General features: G+C 44.2%; 2 protein-coding genes across 4 annotated transcripts in view; both read right to left on the bottom strand.

The window, feature by feature from the left end:
- Positions 1 to 375: 375 nt before the first annotated feature.
- Positions 376 to 6,313, bottom strand: LOC124014435 (ER membrane protein complex subunit 4). The gene is made up of 6 exons (XM_046329394.1): positions 6,144 to 6,313; positions 5,156 to 5,268; positions 4,512 to 4,626; positions 4,200 to 4,353; positions 3,042 to 3,202; positions 376 to 726 (listed from the first exon to the last, which is right to left on the bottom strand). Exons 2-6 carry the CDS (start codon positions 5,254 to 5,256, stop codon positions 691 to 693), a joined length of 567 nt encoding a protein of 188 aa, XP_046185350.1. The 5' UTR covers positions 5,257 to 5,268; positions 6,144 to 6,313; the 3' UTR covers positions 376 to 690.
- Positions 6,314 to 7,980: 1,667 nt separating this feature from the next.
- Positions 7,981 to 25,443, bottom strand: part of LOC124014410 (adenylate cyclase type 4-like) — a 41,634-nt gene continuing 24,171 nt past the window's right edge. For all 3 annotated transcript variants that reach the window (XM_046329335.1, XM_046329337.1, XM_046329336.1), the window contains exons 21-27: positions 23,674 to 23,758; positions 18,077 to 18,235; positions 17,241 to 17,387; positions 9,914 to 10,021; positions 9,415 to 9,529; positions 9,004 to 9,128; positions 7,981 to 8,898 (exon numbers count right to left, since the gene is read on the bottom strand). In XM_046329335.1, coding sequence (XP_046185291.1) covers positions 8,782 to 8,898; positions 9,004 to 9,128; positions 9,415 to 9,529; positions 9,914 to 10,021; positions 17,241 to 17,387; positions 18,077 to 18,235; positions 23,674 to 23,758 — 856 coding nt within the window. In that variant the 3' untranslated portion in view covers positions 7,981 to 8,781. The remainder of the gene's footprint in view (positions 8,899 to 9,003; positions 9,129 to 9,414; positions 9,530 to 9,913; positions 10,022 to 17,240; positions 17,388 to 18,076; positions 18,236 to 23,673; positions 23,759 to 25,443) is intronic.

The following is a 25,443-nucleotide window of genomic DNA, read 5'->3' as shown; positions in this document are numbered from 1 at the left end:
TGCAATGTACAAAATGTATAAGACACAATATTTCCAACAATGATGGCATGAGTTAAATAACATTCCGGATTTCGCCAGGACACTAATGAATTGCCTTTGTGATTCAATGCAAAAGTAACCTACATTATACCTCTCCAAATGTATCTTCATTGCCTTCACCAATGTGCCCAACTTTCCCTTTCCTTCACTGCCGGTCTGACCCTATGTCCTGCCCGCCTGTTTTCAGCACACGGAAAATGTTTGTAAAGGGTGTCCAAGGTTAAACGCAAAATCACAATTCCTAAAAAGTGATTCCAGAACAACATTTCCACATTTGCCAGTAAACTTAGTTCCACACATTTCTAATGACTGTCACCATTCTATTTAGCAAACAAATTAACTAGTTAACCCTTTTATTTGACACAAAGATACATGAAAAAAATGTTATGGTGACACCTTAAGTTGACCGTGTGGATTTAGTAGAATGATGAACGGTTTTACAAACATGACATTTTCCTATTATTAGATGTTGAATGTGTTCTGTAACATTTTCTAACCTGTGACAAATAATCTCAAATGACAAACAAAATGTAGATAAAAAGCTTGAGTCCACAAAAACCTAAAAGCCAGAGAATTGAAAAGACTTGAAAGAGATTTAATGTATTAACAGAACAGTTCAGCATATTTCAGTATGTGTGACTTCTGTCCTCTTCACAATACCATCCCTCCACCCATGATCTCCATCCTCTGCAGAGAACAGAAAAATATCACAGTTTATACAGTATATTTGTACTACCCATTACAACAGGAACGACATTGTACACTTTTATGCATATTAGGCTTATGGGTTGTTGTATGTATACTGAACAAAAACACAACATGCAACAATCATTCATTTTACTGAGTTACAGTTCATATGAGGATATTAGTCAATTGAAATGAATTCATTTGGCCCTAATCTATGAATTTCACATCACTGGGAATACAGATAAAAAAAATTAAATGGACCTCAGGATCTCACTCTATTTTTGTGCATTCAAAATGCCATTGATAAAATGCAATTGTGTTCGTTATTCGTAGTTTATGCGTGCCAATAACCCCACCGCCACCATGGGGCACGTGGTCTGCGGTGATGAAGCCCATTGGACGTACTGCCAAATTCTCTAAAATGACATTGGAGGAGGCTTATGGTAGAGAAATTAACATTAAATTATCTGGCAACAGCTTTGGTGGACATTCCTGCAGTTAGCATGCCAAGTGCACACTCCCTCAAAACTTGAGACATCTGTGGCATTGTGTTGTGTGACAAAACTGCACATTTCAGTGGCCTTTTATTGTCCCCAGCACCAGGTGCACCTGTGTAATGATAATGCTGTTTAATCAGCTCTTTGACATGCCACACTTGCCAGGAGGATGGATTATCATGGCAAAGGAGAAATGCTCACTAACAGGGATGTAAACGAATGTGTACAATATTTGCGAAAAATAATTATTATCTTAAAGAAGGGCTTGTTACCTAGCATGTGTCATCTCAGCCATTTTCTTGTAAAACAGCTCCGCTCGCTAGCGAAATGCTAATTCACAATGTCAACGTTAGCTAGATAACGTGTTAGCTAAACTGCTTCTAGACATGGGGGCCTCAGGAGCCTGCAGGTTAGAAGATTCCACCATGGGCAACAACTGGCTAATAGAACTGAACTGATGTACATGGGGCAATGAAATTTGGTGTGTGAATCTTAGAAACTCAGCAAAAAAATAAATGTCCCCTTTTCAGGACCCTGTCTCAAAGATTATTCATAAAAATCCAAATAACTTCACTATCTTCATTGTAAAGGGTTTAAACACTGTTTCCCATGCTTGTTCAATGAACCATAAACAATTAATGAACATGCACCTGTGGAACAGTCGATAAGACTAACAGCTTACAGACGGTAGGCAATTAAGGCCACAGATATGAAACCGTAGGACACTAAAGAGGCCTTTCTACTGACTCTGGAAAAACACCAAAAGAAAGATGCCCAGGGTCCCTGCTCACCTGTGTCAATGTGCCTTAGGCATGCCACACCAGATACTGACTGTTCCCCCCCCCCCCCCTCCCCCTGTTCAGGGACACATTATTCAATTTCTGTTAGTCACATGTCTGTGGATCTTGTCTCAGTTATTGAATCTTATGTTCATACAAATATTTACACATGTTAAGTTTGCTGAAAATAAATGCAGCTGACAGTGAGAGGACGTTTCTTATGCTGAGATTACGTCCTTAGAATCTGTGAATATAAAGTCACTGAAGCCTTAGATGGCTGCACCAGACCAGTTGGTGGCACTATATATAATTGGCACCAGAGGATACTAAAGCAATAACTATTGATCAAGTGGACTTTGTCTGATGCAAATTTTAAATTATGCAGACAGACATTGTGGATTTTCGTGATTCGTATAATCACATAGTTGCCCTCTTTTAAAAATGTATTTAACCTTTATTTAACTAGGGAAGTCAGTTAAGAACAAATTCTTATTTACATGGATGGCCTCGGAACAGTGGGTTAACTGCCTTGTTCTGGGGCAGAATGACAGAGTTTTACCTTGTCAGCTCAGGGATTCGATCTAGCAACCTTTCGGTTATTGGCCCAACGCTCTAACCACTAGGCTACCTGCCACCCCGTATGTGGTCTGAACGCAGTGAAAAGTGGATATTTTATTAGGTAAAATTAGAAACGGGATGTCCTGCCACTTTTAGCCAGCGTATTACAGCTGTGAGAGTGTATCAATTCTAATTGGTAACGCTTTCAAAAACTGCACGTAAAGACAGTTCCTACATGATAATGCATGCTTTGTTCTCCGATTGATCATGCCTTTTCTGTAAATCCTGTGAACCCTGGTCATTGCTGCTATAGCAACTATGTTTTTTGCTGTTTTTCGTATTTTTAATCACAACAGCACAGGTAAGATTTCCAATGTATTCATTACACATGACAAACCCGAAAAATAAGTTCATAATCACCCTATAACACATAAGAGAGAACAGGAAATTGGACGGATAACAGTATAGAAAAAAATATCACCTGAGGCGGTTCTATGAAAGCGAGCCAATCAGAGGAGTGAGTTGGGAGAAGACCCATTGACTGACACTTGTAGATCGCCAATGCCGAGCCCAACAGGTTCCCTACAGAATAGACAAGCCCCTGGAGCCACTGCTGGTTAGAGTTCTCCAACAGCTTGAATGCTGAAGAGAGAAAGGGCAAGAGTGAGCAGTGATAACACGCTTATAAATGACATTATACAAACTGGGTAGTTAGGGTCCCAGATACTGATTGGCTGAAATTTTATTTCAGCTTTGTGTAGATCTAACAATATACCACAGATATGACACAAATACTTATTTACTGTTCTACTTATGTTGTTAACCAGTTTATAATAGCATTAAGGCACCTCAGGTGTTTGTGATTTGGACAATATACTCCGCTTTGCATTGTGCCTAAGAACAGTCCTTAGCCGTGTTTGATTGGCCACTATAAACTGGGTGGTTCGAGAGCTTAATGCGGATTGGCTGAAAGCCGTGGTGAATCAGACCGTATACCACGGGTATGACAAAACATTTATTGTTACTGCTCTATTTACGTTGGTAACCAGTTTACAATAGCAATAAGGCACCTCTGGGGTTTGTGATATATGGCCAACATACCACGGCTAAGGACTGTGTGCAGGCACTCCGCGTTGCGTCGTACATAACAGCCCTTAGCTGTGGGTTTGTGATATATGGCCAATCGTACCACGGCTAAGGGCTGTGTCCAGGCACTCAACCCATACATGGAAAAACAGATAGTCCAAAGTCCAAAAATAAATCAAAAAGAAGTTCTGGAGAGCTCAATGACAAAGGTTGGTGAACACTGCTGTAGTCTCAGAGAGCTAGGCACTGGCAGAGCTACTCTTTGGCTTATTTGTGCAGCTGTAGTGACAATTGTATTGTATTATGGATCTCCTATATCTGTTTCAACCTGCCCAGAGACTATGGATGAAAATGTGCACTTGGTATCTGACTCATACATTGACTGATGTGGAAACTGAAATGTTGATTGATGTGCACTGTCTGTACCTGTTGAAACACACTTCTTTCATATTGTGAGATGCAGGGCACCCTTGCAAAAAAGACATTGGTCTCAATGGGACTCCCTGCTAAAAGAAAAGGTAAAAAAAAAAAAAAAAACACAATAAATACTCACTGGCAGACATGGACATGAGAGCCTGGATGGGCCTCCAGGCCATCATACAGACCATCATGATAGGGAAGATTGAGATGGTGTTCCCAGACATGTACATGATGAAAAGGTTCATGGGAATCTGCTTCAGAGGGCCCAGGGCCACGTCCCAACAACGCTGTTATAGAGGAGGGAGAGAGAAAGAGTGATGGGGATAAGGAAGAGAGAGGAAGCTAATAACACTATATTAATAAAGTAAGATGAAAAAGTAGATAATGCAAACTTTGTGTACAATACATCATGATGTTATGAAATCACCCTCTTCTGGTGACCTACCTTTTCCACCAGGTTTTTGTCTGTTTCCTGGATGCTGGTGTCTGGGACTGGTTTGTCTGAGTATCCAATGGGGTACATCACATCTCCCTGGTTACTCTGTCTGTCTCCACGACCCCTGGAAGACAAAGTGGACAATTAGAGGGCGATCCATGGGAAGAGGTTGGAACAGAAGCTTTAGGTTATAGATCAGTTATAACAGGGTGGATCTTAAAGCATTTTATGCCTGTTTCTCTGTGTAACTGTTGATCTGGACTCATTTGAAATGTCAGCACAAGATCAAGTGTATCAGACAGTGAGAGGATGACAGTGGAGAAAGATAGAGGTTGTGTCAAAGGGCATGTCGGATTCAAGCAGACACTTTCATTCTTTATTTATTTAAAATGTAACCTTTAACTAGGGAAGTCAGTTAGGAACAAATTCTTATTTACAATGACAGCCTATCCCAGCCAAAGCCAGGCAGCGTGCCCCCCTCCCAATCACAGCCGGATGTGATACAGCCTGGATTAAAACCAGGGACTGTAGCATCACTCTTGCACGAAGATGCAGGGCCTTACACCGCTGCGCCACTCGGGAGCACTGAAGACGTGTGCAGTAAAATGCAGCATTACCGCTAGGACAGCCAGGCTACGGGTAATTTGTCTTACCTAGCATTGCCCAAGCTCAACTCCAGAGCCCATTTCATCCTCCTAGCTCCTGCTCCTCTTGTAGACACTGCCCCTCCTCCCTGTCCCACTGGAGACGCCATGGCAATGTATAACTGTGTTGAACCACAAGAAGAACACAATATTACATCATGAAAGGAACATGACTGAGTGACATTTGACAATGACCAAAACCCTGATATTTTATTTTTGCTGCGCTTCATAGAATATCTTGCTAGTGTCAGCGACTAGGTTATTCCTAACCCATTCAGCGCCTATTGGCGACAGTATCTTCTGGCTGGGGGTGTTCTGTTAAGAGCCCAGACAATCATTCTGAACGTTTAAATGCATCGCTTACGGTAAGGTTTCGGAAACACAAGGAGTGTATCTTTCATATCTGCGAGGGATAATAATAAAATATGTTAAATTAACACACTTTATATGGTTGGTAGTGTTGTTTACGGAAAGACAGGGGAGGCCCGCTGTGTTAATTAGCTATGTAGCGTGCTCCGAAAAAACGTTTCGCAAGCGATGTTTGACGTTTCTAAACGTTAAAACACAGCTTCGGAATTGACAGTTATTGAGAGAATATTTCTTAAAAACTAGGTTATTCCAAGCCAACAACCCCTGACTAGCTACGAAGTGAGGCATTGGCTTGACATAAAGCAAGATGGGGGTGAAATGTTCGGGTTTCTTAGTTTAACGTTTCCCATCTATGCTAGCAGGTAGGCCATCATTGCTGGTCATACAAATACTTGTATTACATATGAACTAGAGTTAGACTATATGTTTATGGACTAACGCTACGCTAAATGACACACAATTATGATGCTGTCCAGATACGACATTCATGAAAACGGGTACTACTGCTAACAACGTATACACATGCATAGTTAGCTACTGCTAGGTTAACCGAAGCAGCTAGCTAGCTTGTTAGCTCACATCTAGCCAGAGAAAGATGTTTTAGATATGAAATGACAACTCTCCTCACCTTAGAGACGTTATGACTAGTCTTTACTTTACTTTTATGTTACTCTCGAGCAGAATTAGCCAACCGTACGTGAATATTCGTCAAATTATTCACAAGTAGTTAATTCAGCTTAAATCGACGACATACGATGGCCGGGCACACAATGGTGACGTTTCAGTATTGAAGTCGCGCTTCACTTCTTCTTAAAATGTTATGTCAGACCATACCTATTGGTGTATTGCTGCCACCTACTGTACCGGGTATTGAAAACAAAATATATCAAACAGTCCAACTCCTTCAGTCACATTCAAATCACATCCCTACACAGGCTCAAGTGCATTAATCGACAGGATTCCTTGTAATGCCTCTGCAGAAAAATCCCTGAGTCAGCTGCACTTACAAGGATGCCTATTTTCTCAGAAATTATCTGTTTGCGCTTTGCAGTTGATAACCATAACCAAAGTAATGAGAAGGGAGACTCATCAAAAAACAATATAATGGATGGAGTGTGCTTCCGCGGTCAGTCATTGTGCACCAACCACTTGATCCAATTCTTCACGTAAAGTGTATTCGGAAAGTATTCAGACCCCTTCACTTTTTCCACATGCATCGCTGCACAGCTATTTTCAGGTTTCTCCAGAGATGTTCAACCGGGTTCAAGTCCGGGCTCTAGTTGGGCCAATCAATCATCCGCTAATAAATACTTAAAGAAGAAGACACAGGGAGAAAAGAGAGAGAGAGAGAGAGAGAGAGAGAGAGAGAGAGAGAGAGAGAGAGAGAGAGAGAGAGAGAGAGAGAGAGAGAGAGAGAGAGAGAGAAGAAAGGGAGAGAGAAAGAAAGGGAGAGAAGAGAGGGAGAGAGAGAGAGAAGAAAGGGAGAGAAGAGAGAAGAAAAGGAGAGAAGAGAGAGAGTGTGTGTAGAGGAGGGGGGGACCAAATAATATTAGACTGGTTCCATATCATTGATCATCAACCCCCCCACAGTGGGTATGTGCAGATGTAGAATCTTAGTTTGATGATTTTTTTCACAGCAGGAAAATAATCCTGCAGCAACAGGAAATGTGAATTATTGTGTGGATTATAATTACTTGATACTTTTGTAAGGGTTGATCAATATTTGGTTAGGGAAAGTCTGACATTTTAAAGTGGAAATTATAATACATTACAAGTTTGCTTTACCTGTTGTGTTGGAAAATCCCGGCAACAGCAGGGTGATCAAATGAAGATCCTACATCTGTATATATTCAGAGAAGACAATTGTCGCAACTGAAGAGCCTTTGTCTGCCTTTCAATGAAAGGATGTTGGTGAAGTATACCCATGCCAATAAAAATGCTTATTTTAACTTACTGTAGGGGGTGTGTACTTCCGAGTAGGAACAAAGCAAACAATAAATAATAATAATTTGAATACATGTTGTTATTTGTTTTCTGTTATTCCATATCCAATTTTGGCACAATAAATAAGAAAACAAGTCAATTTCCGATTTGTTTTTTTTTCAAATTCATAAAGGTTTCCAAATTCAGCTGTTTTCTGTTTTTCCACTCTTTGTTTTGACTCTGAAAATCAGAATATTGAAACGTACACAGGCCAAAGAGGCAAGTGATGATCAGTTCTTTGAGGTCTGGAGATGCTCTGAAAAGTCAATTTTAGCATTTTTGGGGGAAATCAATTCAAAATTCAAAAATATAGTTTAATATTGAATTCACGTCATCTTGCTTCACCAAACTATCATACGTCGAAACAATTGTTTAAATACGACATATTTCTACACGTCCAGTGCTTCACAGGTTCCTGAAACGTTAAAAGGAGTAAAAGGAAATACACACATTTTCATTAGCTTACAAAAACATCAATGCAATTTGTTATTTGGTAGCGTACACAGAAGCACTACCTTCCACATCTTAGTTTATTTCTATGTACATTCATATACTGTATGCCCAGGCGTGCTTATAAAGTCGTTCAGAATAGACAAAATATATCTCTATATCTCTTTTAAAAACAAAATAAAAAACATTGATCTGAAATTACACGATCAAAAGTTAAATACAGTAAGTTATATTGCATTTTCATGGTATTAAAGTGGTGGCAGATGGATTCAAAAGTGTGAATGCAGCAGTACCTTTGGCAGTGATGGGCCTACTGTCAACTACTTCCTCGTCCATTGAAATAACATAACAGCCCATATGTATTCTTAGTATATATATAACATCCCTTTCAGGAAACCATTGAAAAGTACACAATCTTGTGTTTCCATATGGCCTTATAATTTCCTAATAAGGAACATTCACTGTCATTGCTCGCCTTGAACCCACTCTGTGTCACTGTCATTAGTAAGAGCATATTCCTCAACGGCTTTGTTTTGTTGTCGGTCAGTCAAAGATTACACACAGATAGATACAGTAGTTCACGAGTCATGACAGATTCATTCAAAACACAAATAATAAATGATCACAAATTGCCTACCAACCAACTATTTCTTTTTTGACATCTGTAATTGGTTTAACATATTCATCCAAAAGACAGCACCTCCTTCCTCCAAATGTAGTGTCCCCGTTCACAGCATGAGAATAAATAAGGACGACTGAAGGTCAGAGTTTGATGTGTGGCTGGATGAGTGATGATGATTGGTTGGAGAGGTCAGAACAGAGAAGATGATTGGTCAGTCGGTGTTGATGAAGTAGGTCGTAAGTTCTCCCTTGCCCTTGACGGTGATGACTCCTCTCTTGGTCACACTGAAGCCAAAGGTCTTCACCACCTGCGCTGTTTCCTCTGTCACCTGTAGAGGGAGACAGAACCATTTAACAAGCGCTCTCTCACGTTCAAAATGTTTCTCCCCTCTCTCCAACCCTTCACTCTCGCTGTCTCTCCATCTCTCTCTCACCTGGATCTTGTCTAGTACTCCGGTGCTGTCCATCCTACTGGCCACGTTCACAGAGTTCCCCCAGATATCATACTGTGGTTTGTGGGCTCCGATCACCCCCGCAATCACTGGACCATGGTTTATCCCTATATAAGGCAAAAAGAGATGAAGTGATGAAAAGGTTAGTTGGGAGGGGGGAGATGGTTATCAAATTAAGGGAGTTTAGTTGTAAAAGTCTCAATCTCTTTTTGTCGTCCGGTGATTCCGCGCATCCTTTCTCAACCATATTGAAAGAGAAAGTCCAAGGTCCCTCCTGTCTGACCTTCTTCTCCAAATACATTTTGAGAAGCAGGCAAGGAGAGAGGATGCACGTAATTGAGGAAAGATGAGTCCATATCTTTCTTGTCCCTCTGGCCATACAGACAGACTCACCGATGCGTAGCTTGAAGCTGTTAAAGGAGTGTTGGTTGATGGACTCCAAGTTGTTCTTCAGAGCGATGGCAAACTCTACCATGCTGCGCACATGGCTGTAGGACACATCACAGTCCTGTTGGTGGAGACAGAGAACACTCAGTCAGAATCAATTGTGAGCTCAGAATTCAGTCTTGGTTTAACCAGGCTCTGAGAACACACTGAATTAGTTAGAATCCATACAGGCAGACAGACTAGAGACCGTGTTCGAATAAATACTTCAGACATGGATTTCCTCCTTCCTAACTTCCAAGAGTTAAGAGCTTTCACTTCATTGATGTGTTCCATGTTTGATTGGGGCAATGCAATAGGATAATAAGTAACCTTTCTTTTGCTTATCCAATCATGTACAGGTAGGTCCCTGACTACCTTAGAGAAGGGAGTAAGTAAGGTTGTGTTTTTACAAGTATTTGGACCCATTGAGGCAGAACAGAGCTGTACACAATAGGCTACGACCAACCTTTCGCTCGTCCCCTATAGCAGGATTGGTCAGACCAGCAGCTGCCATGTAGGTGCTGCCAATAGTCTTGATCTTCTCCACAGAACAGAACTTTGGCTTTGAGAGAAGCTGTTAGAGAGAGAGAATAGAGAGGGGGGCATAGAAAGAGAAAAAGGGTAAGGTTTGGTGACAAGACTAATTGTCAGTTCATTGTTAGATTACCATTTTATTTGATTTTTTACTCCTGTCCCTTCTTCCGTTCTGAGTAGTTCCAGACCAAGCTCTGAAATGACCCCCAGTTCAAAAGTAGTGCATTATATAGGGCGGCTACCCCCAGGGGTACGCACAATGCCGTTGGCGGTACATCAAATCAAAATGTTATTCACATTTTCACACAGTCCATTTCGATTTTCCAACAAGGCTATACATCATGGGTGATGTTTTTTTCTCGCCCTGAGTAGCCTTGTTTCCCTGCCAAAAATAAAATGAAACCATCTAGCGTTCAGCGAAGTAACAACACAACGTCAAATACAGGCCTCCCAGTCAAATAATTAACATCCAATCACATTAATCGTTACTCTCTCGCGGGAATTCCACTAACGGTCTGTATGTATGGTTAAAAAAAGTAAGGCCTGCGTCCATAGAGATACATACCAGCAGTACTACACCTGCACCTGTCGACAACACAAGTTGTTCTGCTTCCACGAGCACATCCAATGCTAGCATCAGTAATTCTGCATGTGTTGTTAGCCCAGCTAGCATGGACCCTGACAATTGTGAATCTGATGCAGCCGAAGAGCTACTGCCCCTTTACCCGGGAAAGCACCGAACAACAGACAGGGACATTGGACCATCGAAAGAGGCCCAAATATGACGATATCTACATTGATTTGGGATTCACTTATACTGGGAGGGGTGCCTTTTCTCAGCCACAGTGTGTTATAGGTGCCAAAGTACTATCTCCCAACTTGATGAAACCTTCACTCTTGCGTAGACGTTTAGAAACCAATGTGCCAATTAGAAAAATAAGCCACAGGAGTTTTTTGAGCGGGAATTAAGACGACTTTCGAGTAGTAAGGCATATATAAAAGCAACAGATACCATTAATAAGAAGGGGCTAGAAGTGTCTTATATGGTGAGCTCCCGAGTGGATAGAATAGGCAAGACCCATACTATTGTGGAGGACTTCATTCTTCCCGCTGCCGCGGATATGGCTGGGACAATGCTGGGGGAAAAGGCCAAAAAAACTATACAGACAATGCCTTCATCAAACAACACTGTTTCACAACGCATCAGTGACATGGCAGGAGATGTTTTGAAACAACTACTGCTTCGTAACTTCATAAGCCAGTGAATTGTCGGCGTTACAGCTGGATGAGTCAACAGACATGGCGGGCCTGGAACAGCTCCTGGTATATGTCTGTTACGTTTATAGGGGGTCAATTAAGGAAGACATTCTCTTATGCAAACCACTGGAAACCAAGACAACAGGAGAGGATATTTTTATAGTACTGGATAACTTTGTGACATCAAATGGACTTTGGTGGTCAAGATGTGTTGGTATCTGTACTGATGGCGCAAAAGCCATGACAGGGAGACATTGTGGAGTGGTAATGCGCGTGTAAGCTGTTGCTCGCAACGCCACTTGGGTACACTGCAGCATCTACCCAGAGACTGCCTAAGGTGATGATGCCTGACAGCATGAAATACTTTTTGTACCATACAGTGAAAATGTTTAACTTTGTTAAAGCAAGGCCCCTGAACTCTTGTGTATTTTCTGAATTATGCAATGATATGGGCAGTTACCATGTAACGCTTTTACAACATACAGAAGTGCGCTGGTTACCAAGGGGCAAAGTATTGACAGTATTGTTGCTAGCCAGTATTAAATCAGGGACAGCTGTCTACGCTTAAGACCTCCAGTGCGCCTCTAAGGCCCAGTGTATCCACCATGCACCAGGCTTCCAGTGCATCTCCCGAGTCCGGTGAGATCTGTTCCAGTTCCAGGTACCAGGCCTCCAGTATGTCTCCGCAGCCGTAGAGATCTTTTTATTCTCTATATTTGGTTGGTCAGGGTGTGACTCGGGTGGGAAACTCTATGTTCTGTGTTTCTATGTTTTGGCCGGGTATGGTTCTCTATCGGGGACAGCTGTCTATCGTTGTCTCTGATTGGGAATCATACTTAGAGGCAGCCTTTTTTCCTTTTGTATTTTGTGGGTAGTTGTCTTTGTTTAGTGGCCTGTATAGCCCTAGTAAGCTTCACGTTCATTTTTGTTGTTTCTCGTTTTGTTGGCGACATTTATATTAAAGTAAAATGTACGCTCACCACACTGCACCTTGGCCCGGTCATTTCCACAAAGACGGCGATCGTGACAATGAGGCTTAACAGCCTAATAGAAGTAGGATTTGTTTTATTAGGCCTGCTTACAATTGCAACTGGTCAAAAATATAGCATCCTACATAAAACAATAATTAAAAAAAAGTCTGCATGTTCCAACTAAAACAAAAGTATTTGATCCCCTGCTGATTTTGTATTGAGATAAACTTTTGTTATTGACCAAATACTTATTTTCCAACATAATTTGCAAATAAATAAAAAATCCTACAATGTGATTTTCTGGATTTTTTTTCTCATTTTGTCTGTCATAGTTGAAGTGTACCTATGATGAAAACTACAGGCCTCTCTCATCTTTTTAAGTGGGAGAACTTGCACAATTGTTGGCTGACTAAATACTTTTTTGCCCCACTGTATGTTTCTCCAGAAATAAATAATTCTAAATAACAAACTGGCTTTATTTACAAATGAGTGAGAATGTCTGGAACCCCATGTTCAAGAATGGCCTTTTTCTCATTCACTCTAGGTTAATTGAAAATGAAATCTCCAAAATATTGTTACTTTTAAATAAAACAATTTTTATTATTATTAATTAATTTAGAATGATATAAAAGCCACTTAGATATTCTCAGATATTCTCACAGATCCTAACAGAAAATGCCTCTTAGATGTTAATTTAGAATCCTCCAATCCTCTAAATGTAATTACTGATGTCACGTCATTGAATTTTTTTTTTTAGATATACTGTAGGCCTACCATAGGCAAAATGAGTCTCACTAGTGTTGAGTAATGTACTGCTGAAAGTGATGTAGATATTATTTATTTAAAGAGCATATTGAAGTTAGAAGCAATAGGATTTGAAGCAAAAGCCTATAACTATTTCAGCATCGTTTCACGCTGCTCTGAGACAAGCATTACATTTACATTTACATTTAAGTCATTTAGCAGACGCTCTTATCCAGAGCGACTTACAAATTGGTGCATTCACCTTATGACATCCAGTGGAACAACCACTTTACAATAGTGCATCTAAATATTTTAAGGGGGGAGGGGGTGAGAAGGATTACTTTATCCTATCCTAGGTATTCCTTAAAGAGGTGGGGTTTCAGGTGTCTCCGGAAGGTGGTGATTGACTCCGCTGTCCTGGCGTCGTGAGGGAGTTTGTTCCACCATTGGGGAGCCAGAGCAGCGAACAGTTTTGACTGAGCTGAGCGGGAACTGTACTTCCTCAGTGGTAGGGAGGCGAGCAGGCCAGAGGTGGATGAACGCAGTGCCCTTATTTGGGTGTAGGGCCTGATCAGAGCCTGGAGGTACTGAGGTGCCGTTCCCCTCACAGCTCCGTAGGCAAGCACCATGGTCTTGTAGCGGATGCGAGCTTCAACTGGAAGCCAGTGGAGAGAGCGGAGGAGCGGGGTGACGTGAGAGAACTTGGGAAGGTTGAACACTAGACGGGCTGCGGCGTTCTGGATGAGTTGTAGGGGTTTAATGGCACAGGCAGGGAGCCCAGCCAACAGCGAGTTGCAGTAATCCAGACGGGAGATGACAAGTGCCTGGATTAGGACCTGCGCCGCTTCCTGTGTGAGGCAGGGTCGTACTCTGCGGATGTTGTAGAGCATGAACCTACAGGAACGGGCCACCGCCTTGATGTTAGTTGAGAACGACAGTTTGTTGTCCAGGATCACGCCAAGGTTCTTAGCGCTCTGGGAGGAGGACACAATGGAGTTGTCAACCGTGATGGCGAGATCATGGAACGGGCAGTCCTTCCCCGGGAGGAAGAGCAGCTCCGTCTTGCCGAAGTTCAGCTTGAGGTGGTGATCCGTCATCCACACTGATATGTCTGCCAGACATGCAGAGATGCGATTCGCCACCTGGTCATCAGAAGGGGGAAAGGAGAAGATTAATTGTGTGTCGTCTGCATAGCAATGATAGGAGAGACCATGTGAGGTTATGACAGAGCCAAGTGACTTGGTGTATAGCGAGAATAGGAGAGGGCCTAGAACAGAGCCCTGGGGGACACCAGTGGTGAGAGCGCGTGGTGAGGAGACAGATTCTCGCCACGCCACCTGGTAGGAGCGACCTGTCAGGTAGGACGCAATCCAAGCGTGGGCCGCGCCGGAGATGCCCAACTCGGAGAGGGTGGAGAGGAGGATCTGATGGTTCACAGTATCGAAGGCAGCCGATAGGTCTAGAAGGATGAGAGCAGAGGAGAGAGAGTTAGCTTTAGCGGTGCGGAGCGCCTCCGTGATACAGAGAAGAGCAGTCTCAGTTGAATGACTAGTCTTGAAACCTGACTGATTTGGATCAAGAAGGTCATTCTGAGAGAGATAGCGGGAGAGCTGACCAAGGACGGCACGTTCAAGAGTTTTGGAGAGAAAAGAAAGAAGGGATACTGGTCTGTAGTTGTTGACATCGGAGGGATCGAGTGTAGGTTTTTTCAGAAGGGGTGCAACTCTCGCTCTCTTGAAGACGGAAGGGACGTAGCCAGCGGTCAGGGATAAGTTGATGAGCGAGGTGAGGTAAGGGAGAAGGTCTCCGGAAATGGTCTGGAGAAGAGAGGAAGGGATAGGGTCGAGCGGGCAGGTTGTTGGGTGGCCGGCCGTCACAAGACGCGAGATTTCATCTGGAGAGAGAGGGGAGAAAGAGGTCAGAGCACAGGGTAGGGCAGTGTGAGCAGAACCAGCGGTGTTGTTTGACTTAGCAAACGAGGATCGGATGTCGTCGATCTTCTTTTCAAAATGGTTGACGAAGTCATCTGCAGAGAGGGAGGAGGGGGGAGGGGGAGGAGGATTCAGGAGGGAGGAGAATGTGGCAAAGAGCTTCCTAGGGTTAGAGGCAGATGCTTGGAATTTAGAGTGGTAGAAAGTGGCTTTAGCAGCAGAGACAGAGGAGGAAAATGTAGAGAGGAGGGAGTGAAAGGATGCCAGGTCCGCAGGGAGGCGAGTTTTCCTCCATTTCCGCTCGGCCTTCCGGAGCCCTGTTCTGTGAGCTCGCATTGAGTCGTCAAGCCACGGAGCGGGAGGGGAGGACCGAGCCGGCCTGGAAGATAGGGGACATAGAGAGTCAAAGGATGCAGAAAGGGAGGAGAGGAGGGTTGAGGAGGCAGAATCAGCAGATAGGTTGGAGAAGGTTTGAGCAGAGGGAAGAGATGATAGGATGGAAGAGGAGAGAGTAGCGGGGAGAGAGAGCGAAGGTTGGGACGGCGCGATACCATCCGAGTAGGGGCAGTGTGGGAAGTGTTGGATGAGAGCGAGAGGGAAAAGGATACAAGGTAGTGGTCGGAGACTTGGAGGGGAGTTGCAATGAGGTTAGTGGAAGAACAGCATCTAGTAAAGATGAGGTCGAGCGTATTGCCTGCCTTGTGAGTAGGGGGGGAAGGTGAGAGGGTGAGGTCAAAAGAGGAGAGGAGTGGAAAGAAGGAGGCAGAGAGGAATGAGTCAAAGGCATGGGGACTGATCTTGATAAATCAATGAGATTTTTATTTTCACTTAATCTCCATTTGGGTATTGGTTAGACTAGAATGAGAAAATTAGGGTGCAGAAATGTTATGCTCTTAGTGTAACCTTTATTTAACTAGGCAAGTCAGTTAAGAACAAATTCTTATTTACAAGGACAGCCTACTCCTCCTTCCCCATCGGGAAATTTACCCACGTGCCCTGCCCGCACGACACAGGGATTCTTTAGCTAAATAGCCCAGTACTGTACTCCCGACCGTCACGTTGTACAGCACCATATTTTCCATTCCATCTTAATGGAAATCCTGAGGGTTTTGTTTTTAGTTTTTCTTGGAATAGAAACACCATAATATTAATCAAATTAATTAAACCAAATTTCTTAAAATCAATGCCATATACTATGTTATTACAAAAAAGGTTTTAAAATCTCTGGTAATGCAAATATAGAAAACTATAAAATGCTTCTCAAAGATGCCCTCTGGTGGTCAAACTAGCAGTAACTTGCATTAACAGAAAAAATGGCTGACAATTAAATAACATGCCACAGAATGCTGCAGCAGCCCGCAAGGTGTTCTGCAGTATGACACAACTGGTAAAGGAGCAACCACTGTATAGTCAATGTGCGGGACAAAATTGAGGCTATGATTAAGAAGTTGGAGCTCTTCTCTGTCTGCATTAACAAGGACAACACACAGGTCTTTCCATCAATCTATGATTTTTTTGTGTGCAAATTAACTCAAGCTTACGGACAATGTCAAATGTGATATAGCGAAGGACCTGAGTGAGCTGGTGTGCAATTACGCAAGTACCTTCCCGAAACGGATGACACAAACAACTGGATTTGTAATCCCTTTCATGCTTTGCCTCCAGTCCACTTATGGATATCTGAACAAGAGAGCCTCATCGAAATTGCAACAAGCGGTTCTGTGAAAATTGAATTGAATCAGAAGCCATTGCCAGATTTCTGGATGAGGCTGCGCTCAGAGTATCCTGCCTTGGAAAATCGTGCTGTTAAGACACCGATGTTCTTTGCAACCACCTCCCTATGTGAGAGTGGATTCTTGGCCCTCACTAGCATAAAAATTAAATACAGGCACAGACTGCGTGTGGAAAATGATTTAAGACCGAGACTCTCTCCAATACAAACCAACATTTCAGAGTTATGTGCATCCTTTCAAGCACACCCTTCTCATTAACCTGCGGTAAATTATTCACAATTTTTGCTGAACAAATAAGGTTTTATATGTAAGATGGCTAAATAAAGAGCAGAATGATTGATTATTATTATATTATTATTTGTGCCCTGGTCCTATAAGAGCTCTTTGCCACTTCCGACGAGCCGGGCTGTGACAAAAACTCGTACTCATTCTTATGTGTAATAAATGTATCGTATAGTGTGTGTGTGGCAGGCTTACAATGATGTCAAAAAACAACATTTGAGAGTGCGCTGACCCTGGTGCTAGAGGGGGGTACGCAGCTGGAGGTTGAATGTTTGAAGGGGTACGGGACTATAAAAAGTGTTGGAACCACTGATATAGGAAATAACGTGGCATTTTTGTACCTCATCAAAGTCTGAGATGATCTCATTGAGGAAACGTAAACACTCCAATCCATCTCGGTTCACACTGCTCTCGCTGTAGAACTCCTTAAACTGGGGTACCGAGGCGAACATCACACACACACAGTCACATGATTGGCTGTACAGGTCCTGCAACACACCCACAAGACACACATTATATCACAACATTGATACAAACACGTTATATATACACACACACACACACAAAACACGTTATAACGTCATATCACAATCCACACACATTTCACATGCACACATGTCATATCCCAACACATACACGTTATATACATACACAAACATATTATATGCATGTACACACACACACACACACACACACACACACACACACACACACACACACACACACACACACACACACACACACACACACACACACACACACACACACACACACACACACACACACACACACACACACACACACACACACACACACACACACACACACACAATAAGGACGCCTCGCTTCGTCCTACCCAAGGCCTTGGTATTTGCATGGTCATTTACATGTTTTTTTAGCATGATGTGGTCCTAACACAGTTACAGCATTGTTGCTGGTGGTGGAGCCCATTTGCCTCACTGACCACCACCCACTGTACTCTCCAGACCTAGGTTCAAATACTATTTTATATCGTTCAAATACTTGCTTTACCCTGCCTGGAGTGCCAGATAAGTGTTTTTTTCCTATTGGTTCCATTGCAACAAGGAAGCTTAATCAAACCCAGCGAAAGTATTGAAAATGATCGCAAATAGTACTTGAACCCAGGTCTGACACTGACACACACACGTTGACTTACCTGGTTGCGTATGGTCTTGCCCATGAATTTAGATGCTACATGAAGAGGCAGGACATTCTTCAGTAGTAGTTTGTTAACATTCTCCATGGTCTCCATCTCAACCCTCTCAGTTCTGAAACACTGCTGCAGTAGGAACTCCACGCGACAGCCCAACTCGTCCTGACGAACACACGCATCGTTAAACACACACACACACACACACACACACACACACACACACACACACACACACACACACACACACACACACACACACACACACACACACACACACACACACACACACACACACACACACACACACACATTCCCTGCAGGATGTGTACCCTAGTGGTTTCTACAGGAAGTCAAACCAGCTACACCAACGATTATATATTATATTGACAAGATAGTTCAGTGACCGCTCTAACAATGAAAATACATGTCCTCAAAAATGGAAGGCAGGCGGCAGGAGGCGAGATCAGTTCGAACCATTCTAGCCAATGAGAGAGCAGATATGTGTGTGAACAACATGCACACTCCGATATAAAGTTTTTTTTTCTTCTCCAAAGTTGCCAAAATCCCAAGTGGTCTGTCATCCATTAACAGAAACAGAGTTTATTCAAGTCCAAACAGGGAATAACAGAAATCCTCTAGTCTGTAGAGGGGAATAACAAGAGAAGCAGGTCGCCCGGGTGGCGCAGGCCGTAGTAGACAGAGACACCTGCTCACACGCAGCATCTGATGAAGGCAAAAAAACACGACAGGACAGGGCGATACACAATCACAGCAAAAACACGACAGGACAGGGCGAAACGCAATCACAGCATGGTGAATACTAAACAAGGAACCGACGGGACAGGAACGGAACACAAAGGAGTAAATAGGGACTCTAATCAGGGGAAAGGATCGGGAACAGGTGTGGGAAGACTAAATGATGATTAGGGGAATAGGAACAGCTGGGAGCAGGAACGGAACGATAGAATCAAACCAGCAGAGGGAAACGAATAGAATGGGGAGCACAGGGACAAGACATGATAATAAATGACAAACATGACAGTACCCCCCACTCACCGATCGAGTCATCGATGAGTGAACGGTCCAGCACGTCCCGACACCCAACTCCTCTCCTCAGGACAACCCTCCCAATCCACTAAGTATTGGAGACCCCGTCCCCCGCATGTCCATGATCTTATGTACCTTGTAAATAGGTGCTCTCGACAAGGACGGGAGGGGAGGGAAGACGAACGGGGGTGCGAAGAAAGGGCTTAACACAGGAGACATGGAAGACAGGATGGACGCGACGAAGATGTCGCGGAAGAAGCCGCACAGCGACAGGATTGATGGGAGACACGGAACGGACCAATGAACCGATCAACTTACGAGAAGCTGTCGTAAGAGGAAGGTTGCATGGAAAGCCACACTCTCTGGCCGCAACAATACCTTGGACTCTTAATCCTGCGTTTATTGGCGGCTCATCTTCCCCGCAGACAAAGGCAGACCGGTAATGAAGTCTGTGTAGACCATGGTCGAGAAGGAATGGGGAGCGGTCTGAGACGACCGGCAGGAGGAGAGTTACCCGACTTAGTCTCGCAGTCCGAACAAGCAGCCACGACGCGTGTCACGCTCAGTTCCAAACGCTGGCGAATAGACGCAAGAGTGCCTCGAACACCGGGATGACCAGCTAACTTGGCAGAGTGAGCCCACTGAAGAACAGCCAGACGAGTGGAAACAGGAACGAAAAGGAGGTTACTAGGACAAGCGCGCGGCGACAGTGTGCGTGAGTGCTTGCTTACTCTTTCAATTCCCCAGACTGTTAACCCGACAACACGCCCATAAGGAAGAATCCCTCGGGATCAGTAGAAGCCACAGAAGAACTAAACAGACGGGATAAGGCATCAGGCTTGGTGTTCTTGCTACCCGGACGGTAAGAAATCACAAACTCGAAACGACAAAAACAACGCCCAACATTAAGTCAGAACGGATGTACTCAAGGTTCTTATGGTCTGTCCAAACGACAAAGGAACGGTCGCCCCCTCCAACCACTGTCGCCATTCGCCTAGGGCTACGGATGGCACACACCCACATCATAGTTGCGCTCAGATGGCGACAGGCGATGAGAAAAATAAGCGCAAGGATGAACACAGACTGGACGCTGGGATAGAATGGCTCCCACGCCTACCTCTGACAACCTCGACAATGAATTGTCTAGTGACGTCAGGAGTAACAGGATAGGAGCGGACGTAAAACGTTCTTTTAGAAGATCAAAAGCTCCCCTGGGCGGAACCGGACCACTTAAAACACGTCTTGACAGAAGTAAGAGCTGTGAGAGGGGCAGCAACTTGACCGAAATTACGAATGAAACATAGAAATTAGCGAAACCTAAAAAGCGCTGCAACTCGACACGTGACCTTGGACGGGCCAATCACTGACAGCTTGGACCTTATAATCCATCTGAATGCCTTCAGCGGAAATAACGGAACCGAGAAAAGTAACGGAGGAGACATGAAAAGAGCACTTCTCAGCCTTTACGTAGAGACAATTCTCTAAAAGGCGCTGTAGAACACGTCGAACGTGCTGAACATGAATCTCGAGTGACGGAGAAAAATCAGGATATCGTCAAGATAGACAAAAACAAAGATGTTCAGCATGTCTCTCAGAACATCATTAACTAATGCCTGAAAAACAGCTGGCGCATTGGCGGCAGACCGAACGGCAGAACCCGACTCAAAATGCCCTAACGGAGTGTTAAACCATCGTCCCCCTCTCTGATGCGCACGAGATGAAGCGTTAGAAGGTCCAACTTAGTAAAGAATGACATAAGGGGAAGCGGATAACGATTCTTAACCGTTATGTCATTCAGCCCTCGATAATCCACGCAGGGGCGCAGAGTACCGTCCTTCTTCTTAACAAAAAGAACCCCGCCCCGGCCGGAGAAGAAGAAGGCACTATGGTACCGGCGTCAAGAGACACAGACAAATAATCCTCGAGAGCCTTACGTTCGGGAGCCGACAGAGAGTATAGTCTACCTCGAGGAGGAGTGGTCCCCGGAAGGAGATCAATACTACAATCATACGACCGGTGAGGAGGAAGGGAGTTGGCTCGGGACCGACTGAAGACCGTGCGCAGATCATGATATTCCTCCGGCACTCCTGTCAAATCGCCAGGTTCCTCCTGAGAAGTAGGGACAGAAGAAACGGGAGGGATGGCAGACATTAAACACTTCACATGACAAGAAACGTTCCAGGATAGGATAGAATTACTAGACCAATTAATAGAAGGATTATGACATACTAGCCAGGGATGACCCAAAACAACAGGTGTAAACGGTGAACGGAAAATCAAAAAGAAATAGTCTCACTGTGGTTACCAGATACTGTGAGAGTTAAAGGTAGTGTCTCAAATTTGATACTGGGAAGATGACTACCATCTAAGGCAAACATGGGCGTAGGCTTGTCTAACGGTCTGAAAGGAATGTTATGTTTCCGAACCCATGCTTCGTCCATGAAACAACCCTCAGCCCCAGAGTCAATCAAGGCACTGCATGTAGCACCCGAACCGGTCCAGCGTAGATGGACCGACATAGTAGTACAAGATCTAGATGAAGAGACCAGAGTAGTAGCGCTCACCAGTAGCCCTCCGCTTACTGATGGGCTCTGGCCTCTTACTGGACATGAATTAACAAAATGTCCAGCAACTCCGCAATAGAGGCACAGGCGGTTGGTGATCCTCCGTTCCCTCTCCTTAGTCGAGATGCGAATCCCTCCCAGCTGCATGGGCTCAGTCTCAAAGCCAGAGGAGGGAGATGGTTGCGATGCGGAGCAGGGAAACACCGTTGATGCGAGCTCTCTTCCACGAGCCCGGTGACGAATATCTACCCGTCGTTCTATGCGGATGGCGAGAGCAATCAAAGAGTCCACATCTGAAGGAACCTCCCGGGAGAGAATCTCATCCTTAACCACTGCGTGGAGTCCCTCCAGAAAACGAGCGAGCAGCGCCATGCTCGTTCCACTCACTAGAGGCAGCAAGAGTGCGAAACTCAATAGAATAATCCGTTATGGACCGTTCACCTTGGCATAAGGAAGCCAGGGCCCTAGAAGCCTCCCTACCAAAAACTGAACGGTCAAAAACCCGAATCATCTCCTCTTTAAAGTTCTGGAACTTGTTAGAGCAATCAGCCCTTGCCTCCCAGATAGCTGTGCCCCATTCTCGAGCCCGGCCAGTAAGGAGTGAAATGACGTAAGCAACCCGAGCTCTCTCTCTAGAGTATGTGTTGGGTTGGAGAGAGAACACAATCTCACACTGCGTGAGAAAGGAGCGGCACTCAGTGGGCTGCCCGGAGTAGCAAGGTGGGTTATTAACCCAGGTTCTGGAGGCTCGGCAGGCCAGGAAGTAACAGGTGGCACGAGACGTAGACTCTGGAACTGTCCAGAGAGGTCGGAAACCTGAGCGGCCAGGTTCTCCACGGCATGGCGAGCAGCAGACAATTCCTGCTCGTGTCTGCCGAGCATGGCTCCTTGGATCTTGACGGCAGTGTAACGAGCGTCTGAAGTCGCTGGGTCCATTCCTTGGTCGGTTCCTTCTGTCATGCAGGTGATAGAGGACCCAAAAGCGACTTAACAGAAACAGAGTTTATTCAAGTCCAAACAGGGAATAACAGAAATCCTCTAGTCTGTAGAGGGAATAACAAGAGAAGCGGCCACAGACTGCAGGTCAGGCGCAGGCCGTAGTAGACAGAGACACCTGCTCACACGCAGCATCTGATGAAGGCAAAAACACGACAGGACAGGGCGATACACAATCACAGCAAAAACACGACAGGACAGGGCGAAACGCAATCACAGCATGGTGAATACTAAACAAGGAACCGACGGGACAGGAACGGAACACAAAGGAGTAAATAGGGACTCTAATCAGGGGAAAGGATCGGGAACAGGTGTGGGAAGACTAAATGATGATTAGGGGAATAGGAACAGCTGGGAGCAGGAACGGAACGATAGAGAGAAGAGAGAGCGAGAGAGTGAGAGAGGGAGGGGGAGAGAGAGGGATAGAAGGAGGGAAAGAACCAAATAAGACCAGCAGAGGGAAACGAATAGAATGGGGAGCACAGGGACAAGACATGATAATAAATGACAAACATGACAGCGTCCACTTACATCAGTGCATTCGTAACAACATAAGCACTACTCAATTAAATAAGCCTCACATAGCAAACTAGAAATTACATTTTTGTTGACCAAATTAGACACTCTCTCAATTCCGTGGTCTTATTTTCGTTGGCAGATTTTGGGCACACACGTCATATCCCAACACATACACGTTATATACATACACAAACATATTATATGCATGTACACACACACACACACACACACACACACACACACACACACACACACACACACACACACACACACACACACACACACACACACACACACACACACACACACACACACACACACACACACACACACACACACACACACAATTTAAACACACACGCATAGAGTAAATATACACAAACACATATACAAGCAGAAAGGCATGGACGCCACAAGCACGTACACATGCTGAAAGCAAGCACGCACTTATGAACACACACACAGACCCCTTACCTGTCGTGCCAGTATCAGGCATGTAAAATAGAAGATGAACAGCCAAACTCCAGCCATGATCTTAGGCTCCTTTAAGACTCCAGGCCTGTGGGAACACACACACACACACACACACACACACACACACACACACACACACACACACACACACACACACACACACACACACACACACACACACACACACACACACACACACACACACACACACACACACACACACACACACACACACACACACACACACACACACACACACACACACTTTGAGACACTTTGTAATCATCCCTCTCTCCTTTGTTCTCTCTGTTTTACTGTGTTCTCTCCACAGTCTTTCTTAAAACGTACTCAAACAAACACGCATATACTGGTTTGTCTCGGCCCAGGTTATTAGAGTTTCTTAGCTTAGAGTCCAGAATGTGAATCCCAGACGACAGTAGCATTTTCCCTTTATTTATTCAAGCAGCCCATACAAAGGCCCAAGGAGATAACACCGCCTCAGGCTTCATTGACTAATGTATTGAGATACTCTCTGTGTTAGGTTCCATAACACCAAAGTGTATCGGGCAGTTACTAAAAGTGTGTGTGTAAGTGCAGGTGTACAATTGAAGTCGGAAGTTTACATACACCTTAGCCAAATACATTTAAACTCAGTTTTTCACAATTCCTGACATTTAGTAAAAATTCACTGTCTTAGGTCAGTTAGGATCACCACGTTATTTTATGAATGTGAAATGTTAGAGTAATAGTAGAGAAAATGATTTATTTCAGCTTTTATTTATTTCATCACATTCCCAGTGGGTCAGAAGATTACATACACTCAATTACTATTTGGCACTGCCTTTAAATTGTTTAACCTGGGTCAAATGTTCGGGTAGCCTTCCACAAGCTTCCCACTATAAGTTGGGTGAATTTTGGCCCATTCCCCCTGACAGAGCTGGTGTAACTGAGTCAGGTTTCTAGGCCTCCTTGCTCCCACACAGTTTTTCAGTTCTGCCCATAAATGGTTTACGGGATTGAGGTCAGGGCTTTGTGATGGCCCCTCCAATACCTTGACTTTGTTGTACTTAAGCCAGTTTGCCACAACTTTGGAAGTATGCTTGGGGTCATTGTCCATTTGGAAGACCCATTTGTGACCAAGCTTTAACTTCTTCACTGATGTCTTGAGATGTTGCTTCAATATATCCACATAATTTTCCACCCTCATGATGCCATCTATTTTGTGAAGTGCACCAGTCCCTCCTGCAGCAAAGCACCCCCACAACATGATGCTGCCACCCCGTGCTTCACGGTTGGGATGGTGTTCTTCGGCTTGCAAGGCTCCCCCTTTCTGCTCCAAACATAACGATGGTCATTATGGCCGAACAGTTCTATTTTTGTTTCATCAGACCAGAGGACATTTCTCCAAAAAGTACAATCTTTGTCCCCATGTGCAGTTGCAAACCGTAGTCTGGATTATTTATGGCGGTTTTGGAGCAGTGGCTTCTTCCTTGCTGATCGGCCTTTCAAGTTATGTCAAAATAGGACTCGTTTTACTGTGGATATAGATACTTTTGGACCTGTTTCCTCCAGCATCTTCACAAGGTCCTTTGCTGTTGTTCTGAGATTGATTTGGACTTTTCGCACCGAAGTACGTTCATCTCTAGGAGACAGAATGCTTCCTGAGCAGTATGCCGGCTGTGTGGTCCCATGGTGTTTAGACTTGCGTACTGTTGTTTGTACAGATGAACGTGGTACTTCCAGGCGTTTGGAAATTGAGGTCAACAATTT

The sequence above is a fragment of the Oncorhynchus gorbuscha genome, linkage group LG25 (genome assembly GCF_021184085.1).
Source record: "Oncorhynchus gorbuscha isolate QuinsamMale2020 ecotype Even-year linkage group LG25, OgorEven_v1.0, whole genome shotgun sequence".
Lineage (NCBI taxonomy): Eukaryota > Metazoa > Chordata > Actinopteri > Salmoniformes > Salmonidae > Oncorhynchus > Oncorhynchus gorbuscha.
This window is presented reverse-complemented; position numbering and strand designations above follow the sequence as displayed.

Bases quoted from the DNA above. Each gene is read 5' to 3' on its own strand.
- LOC124014435 (XM_046329394.1), bottom strand. From the start codon at position 5,256: ATGGCGTCTCCAGTGGGACAGGGAGGAGGGGCAGTGTCTACAAGAGGA. The intron at 4,627-5,155 runs GTAAGACAAATT...TTTGTCTTCCAG, and splicing joins TTGAGCTTGGGCAATGCTAG to GGGTCGTGGAGACAGACAGA. The intron at 4,354-4,511 runs GTAGGTCACCAG...CCTCTATAACAG, and splicing joins ACAAAAACCTGGTGGAAAAG to CGTTGTTGGGACGTGGCCCT.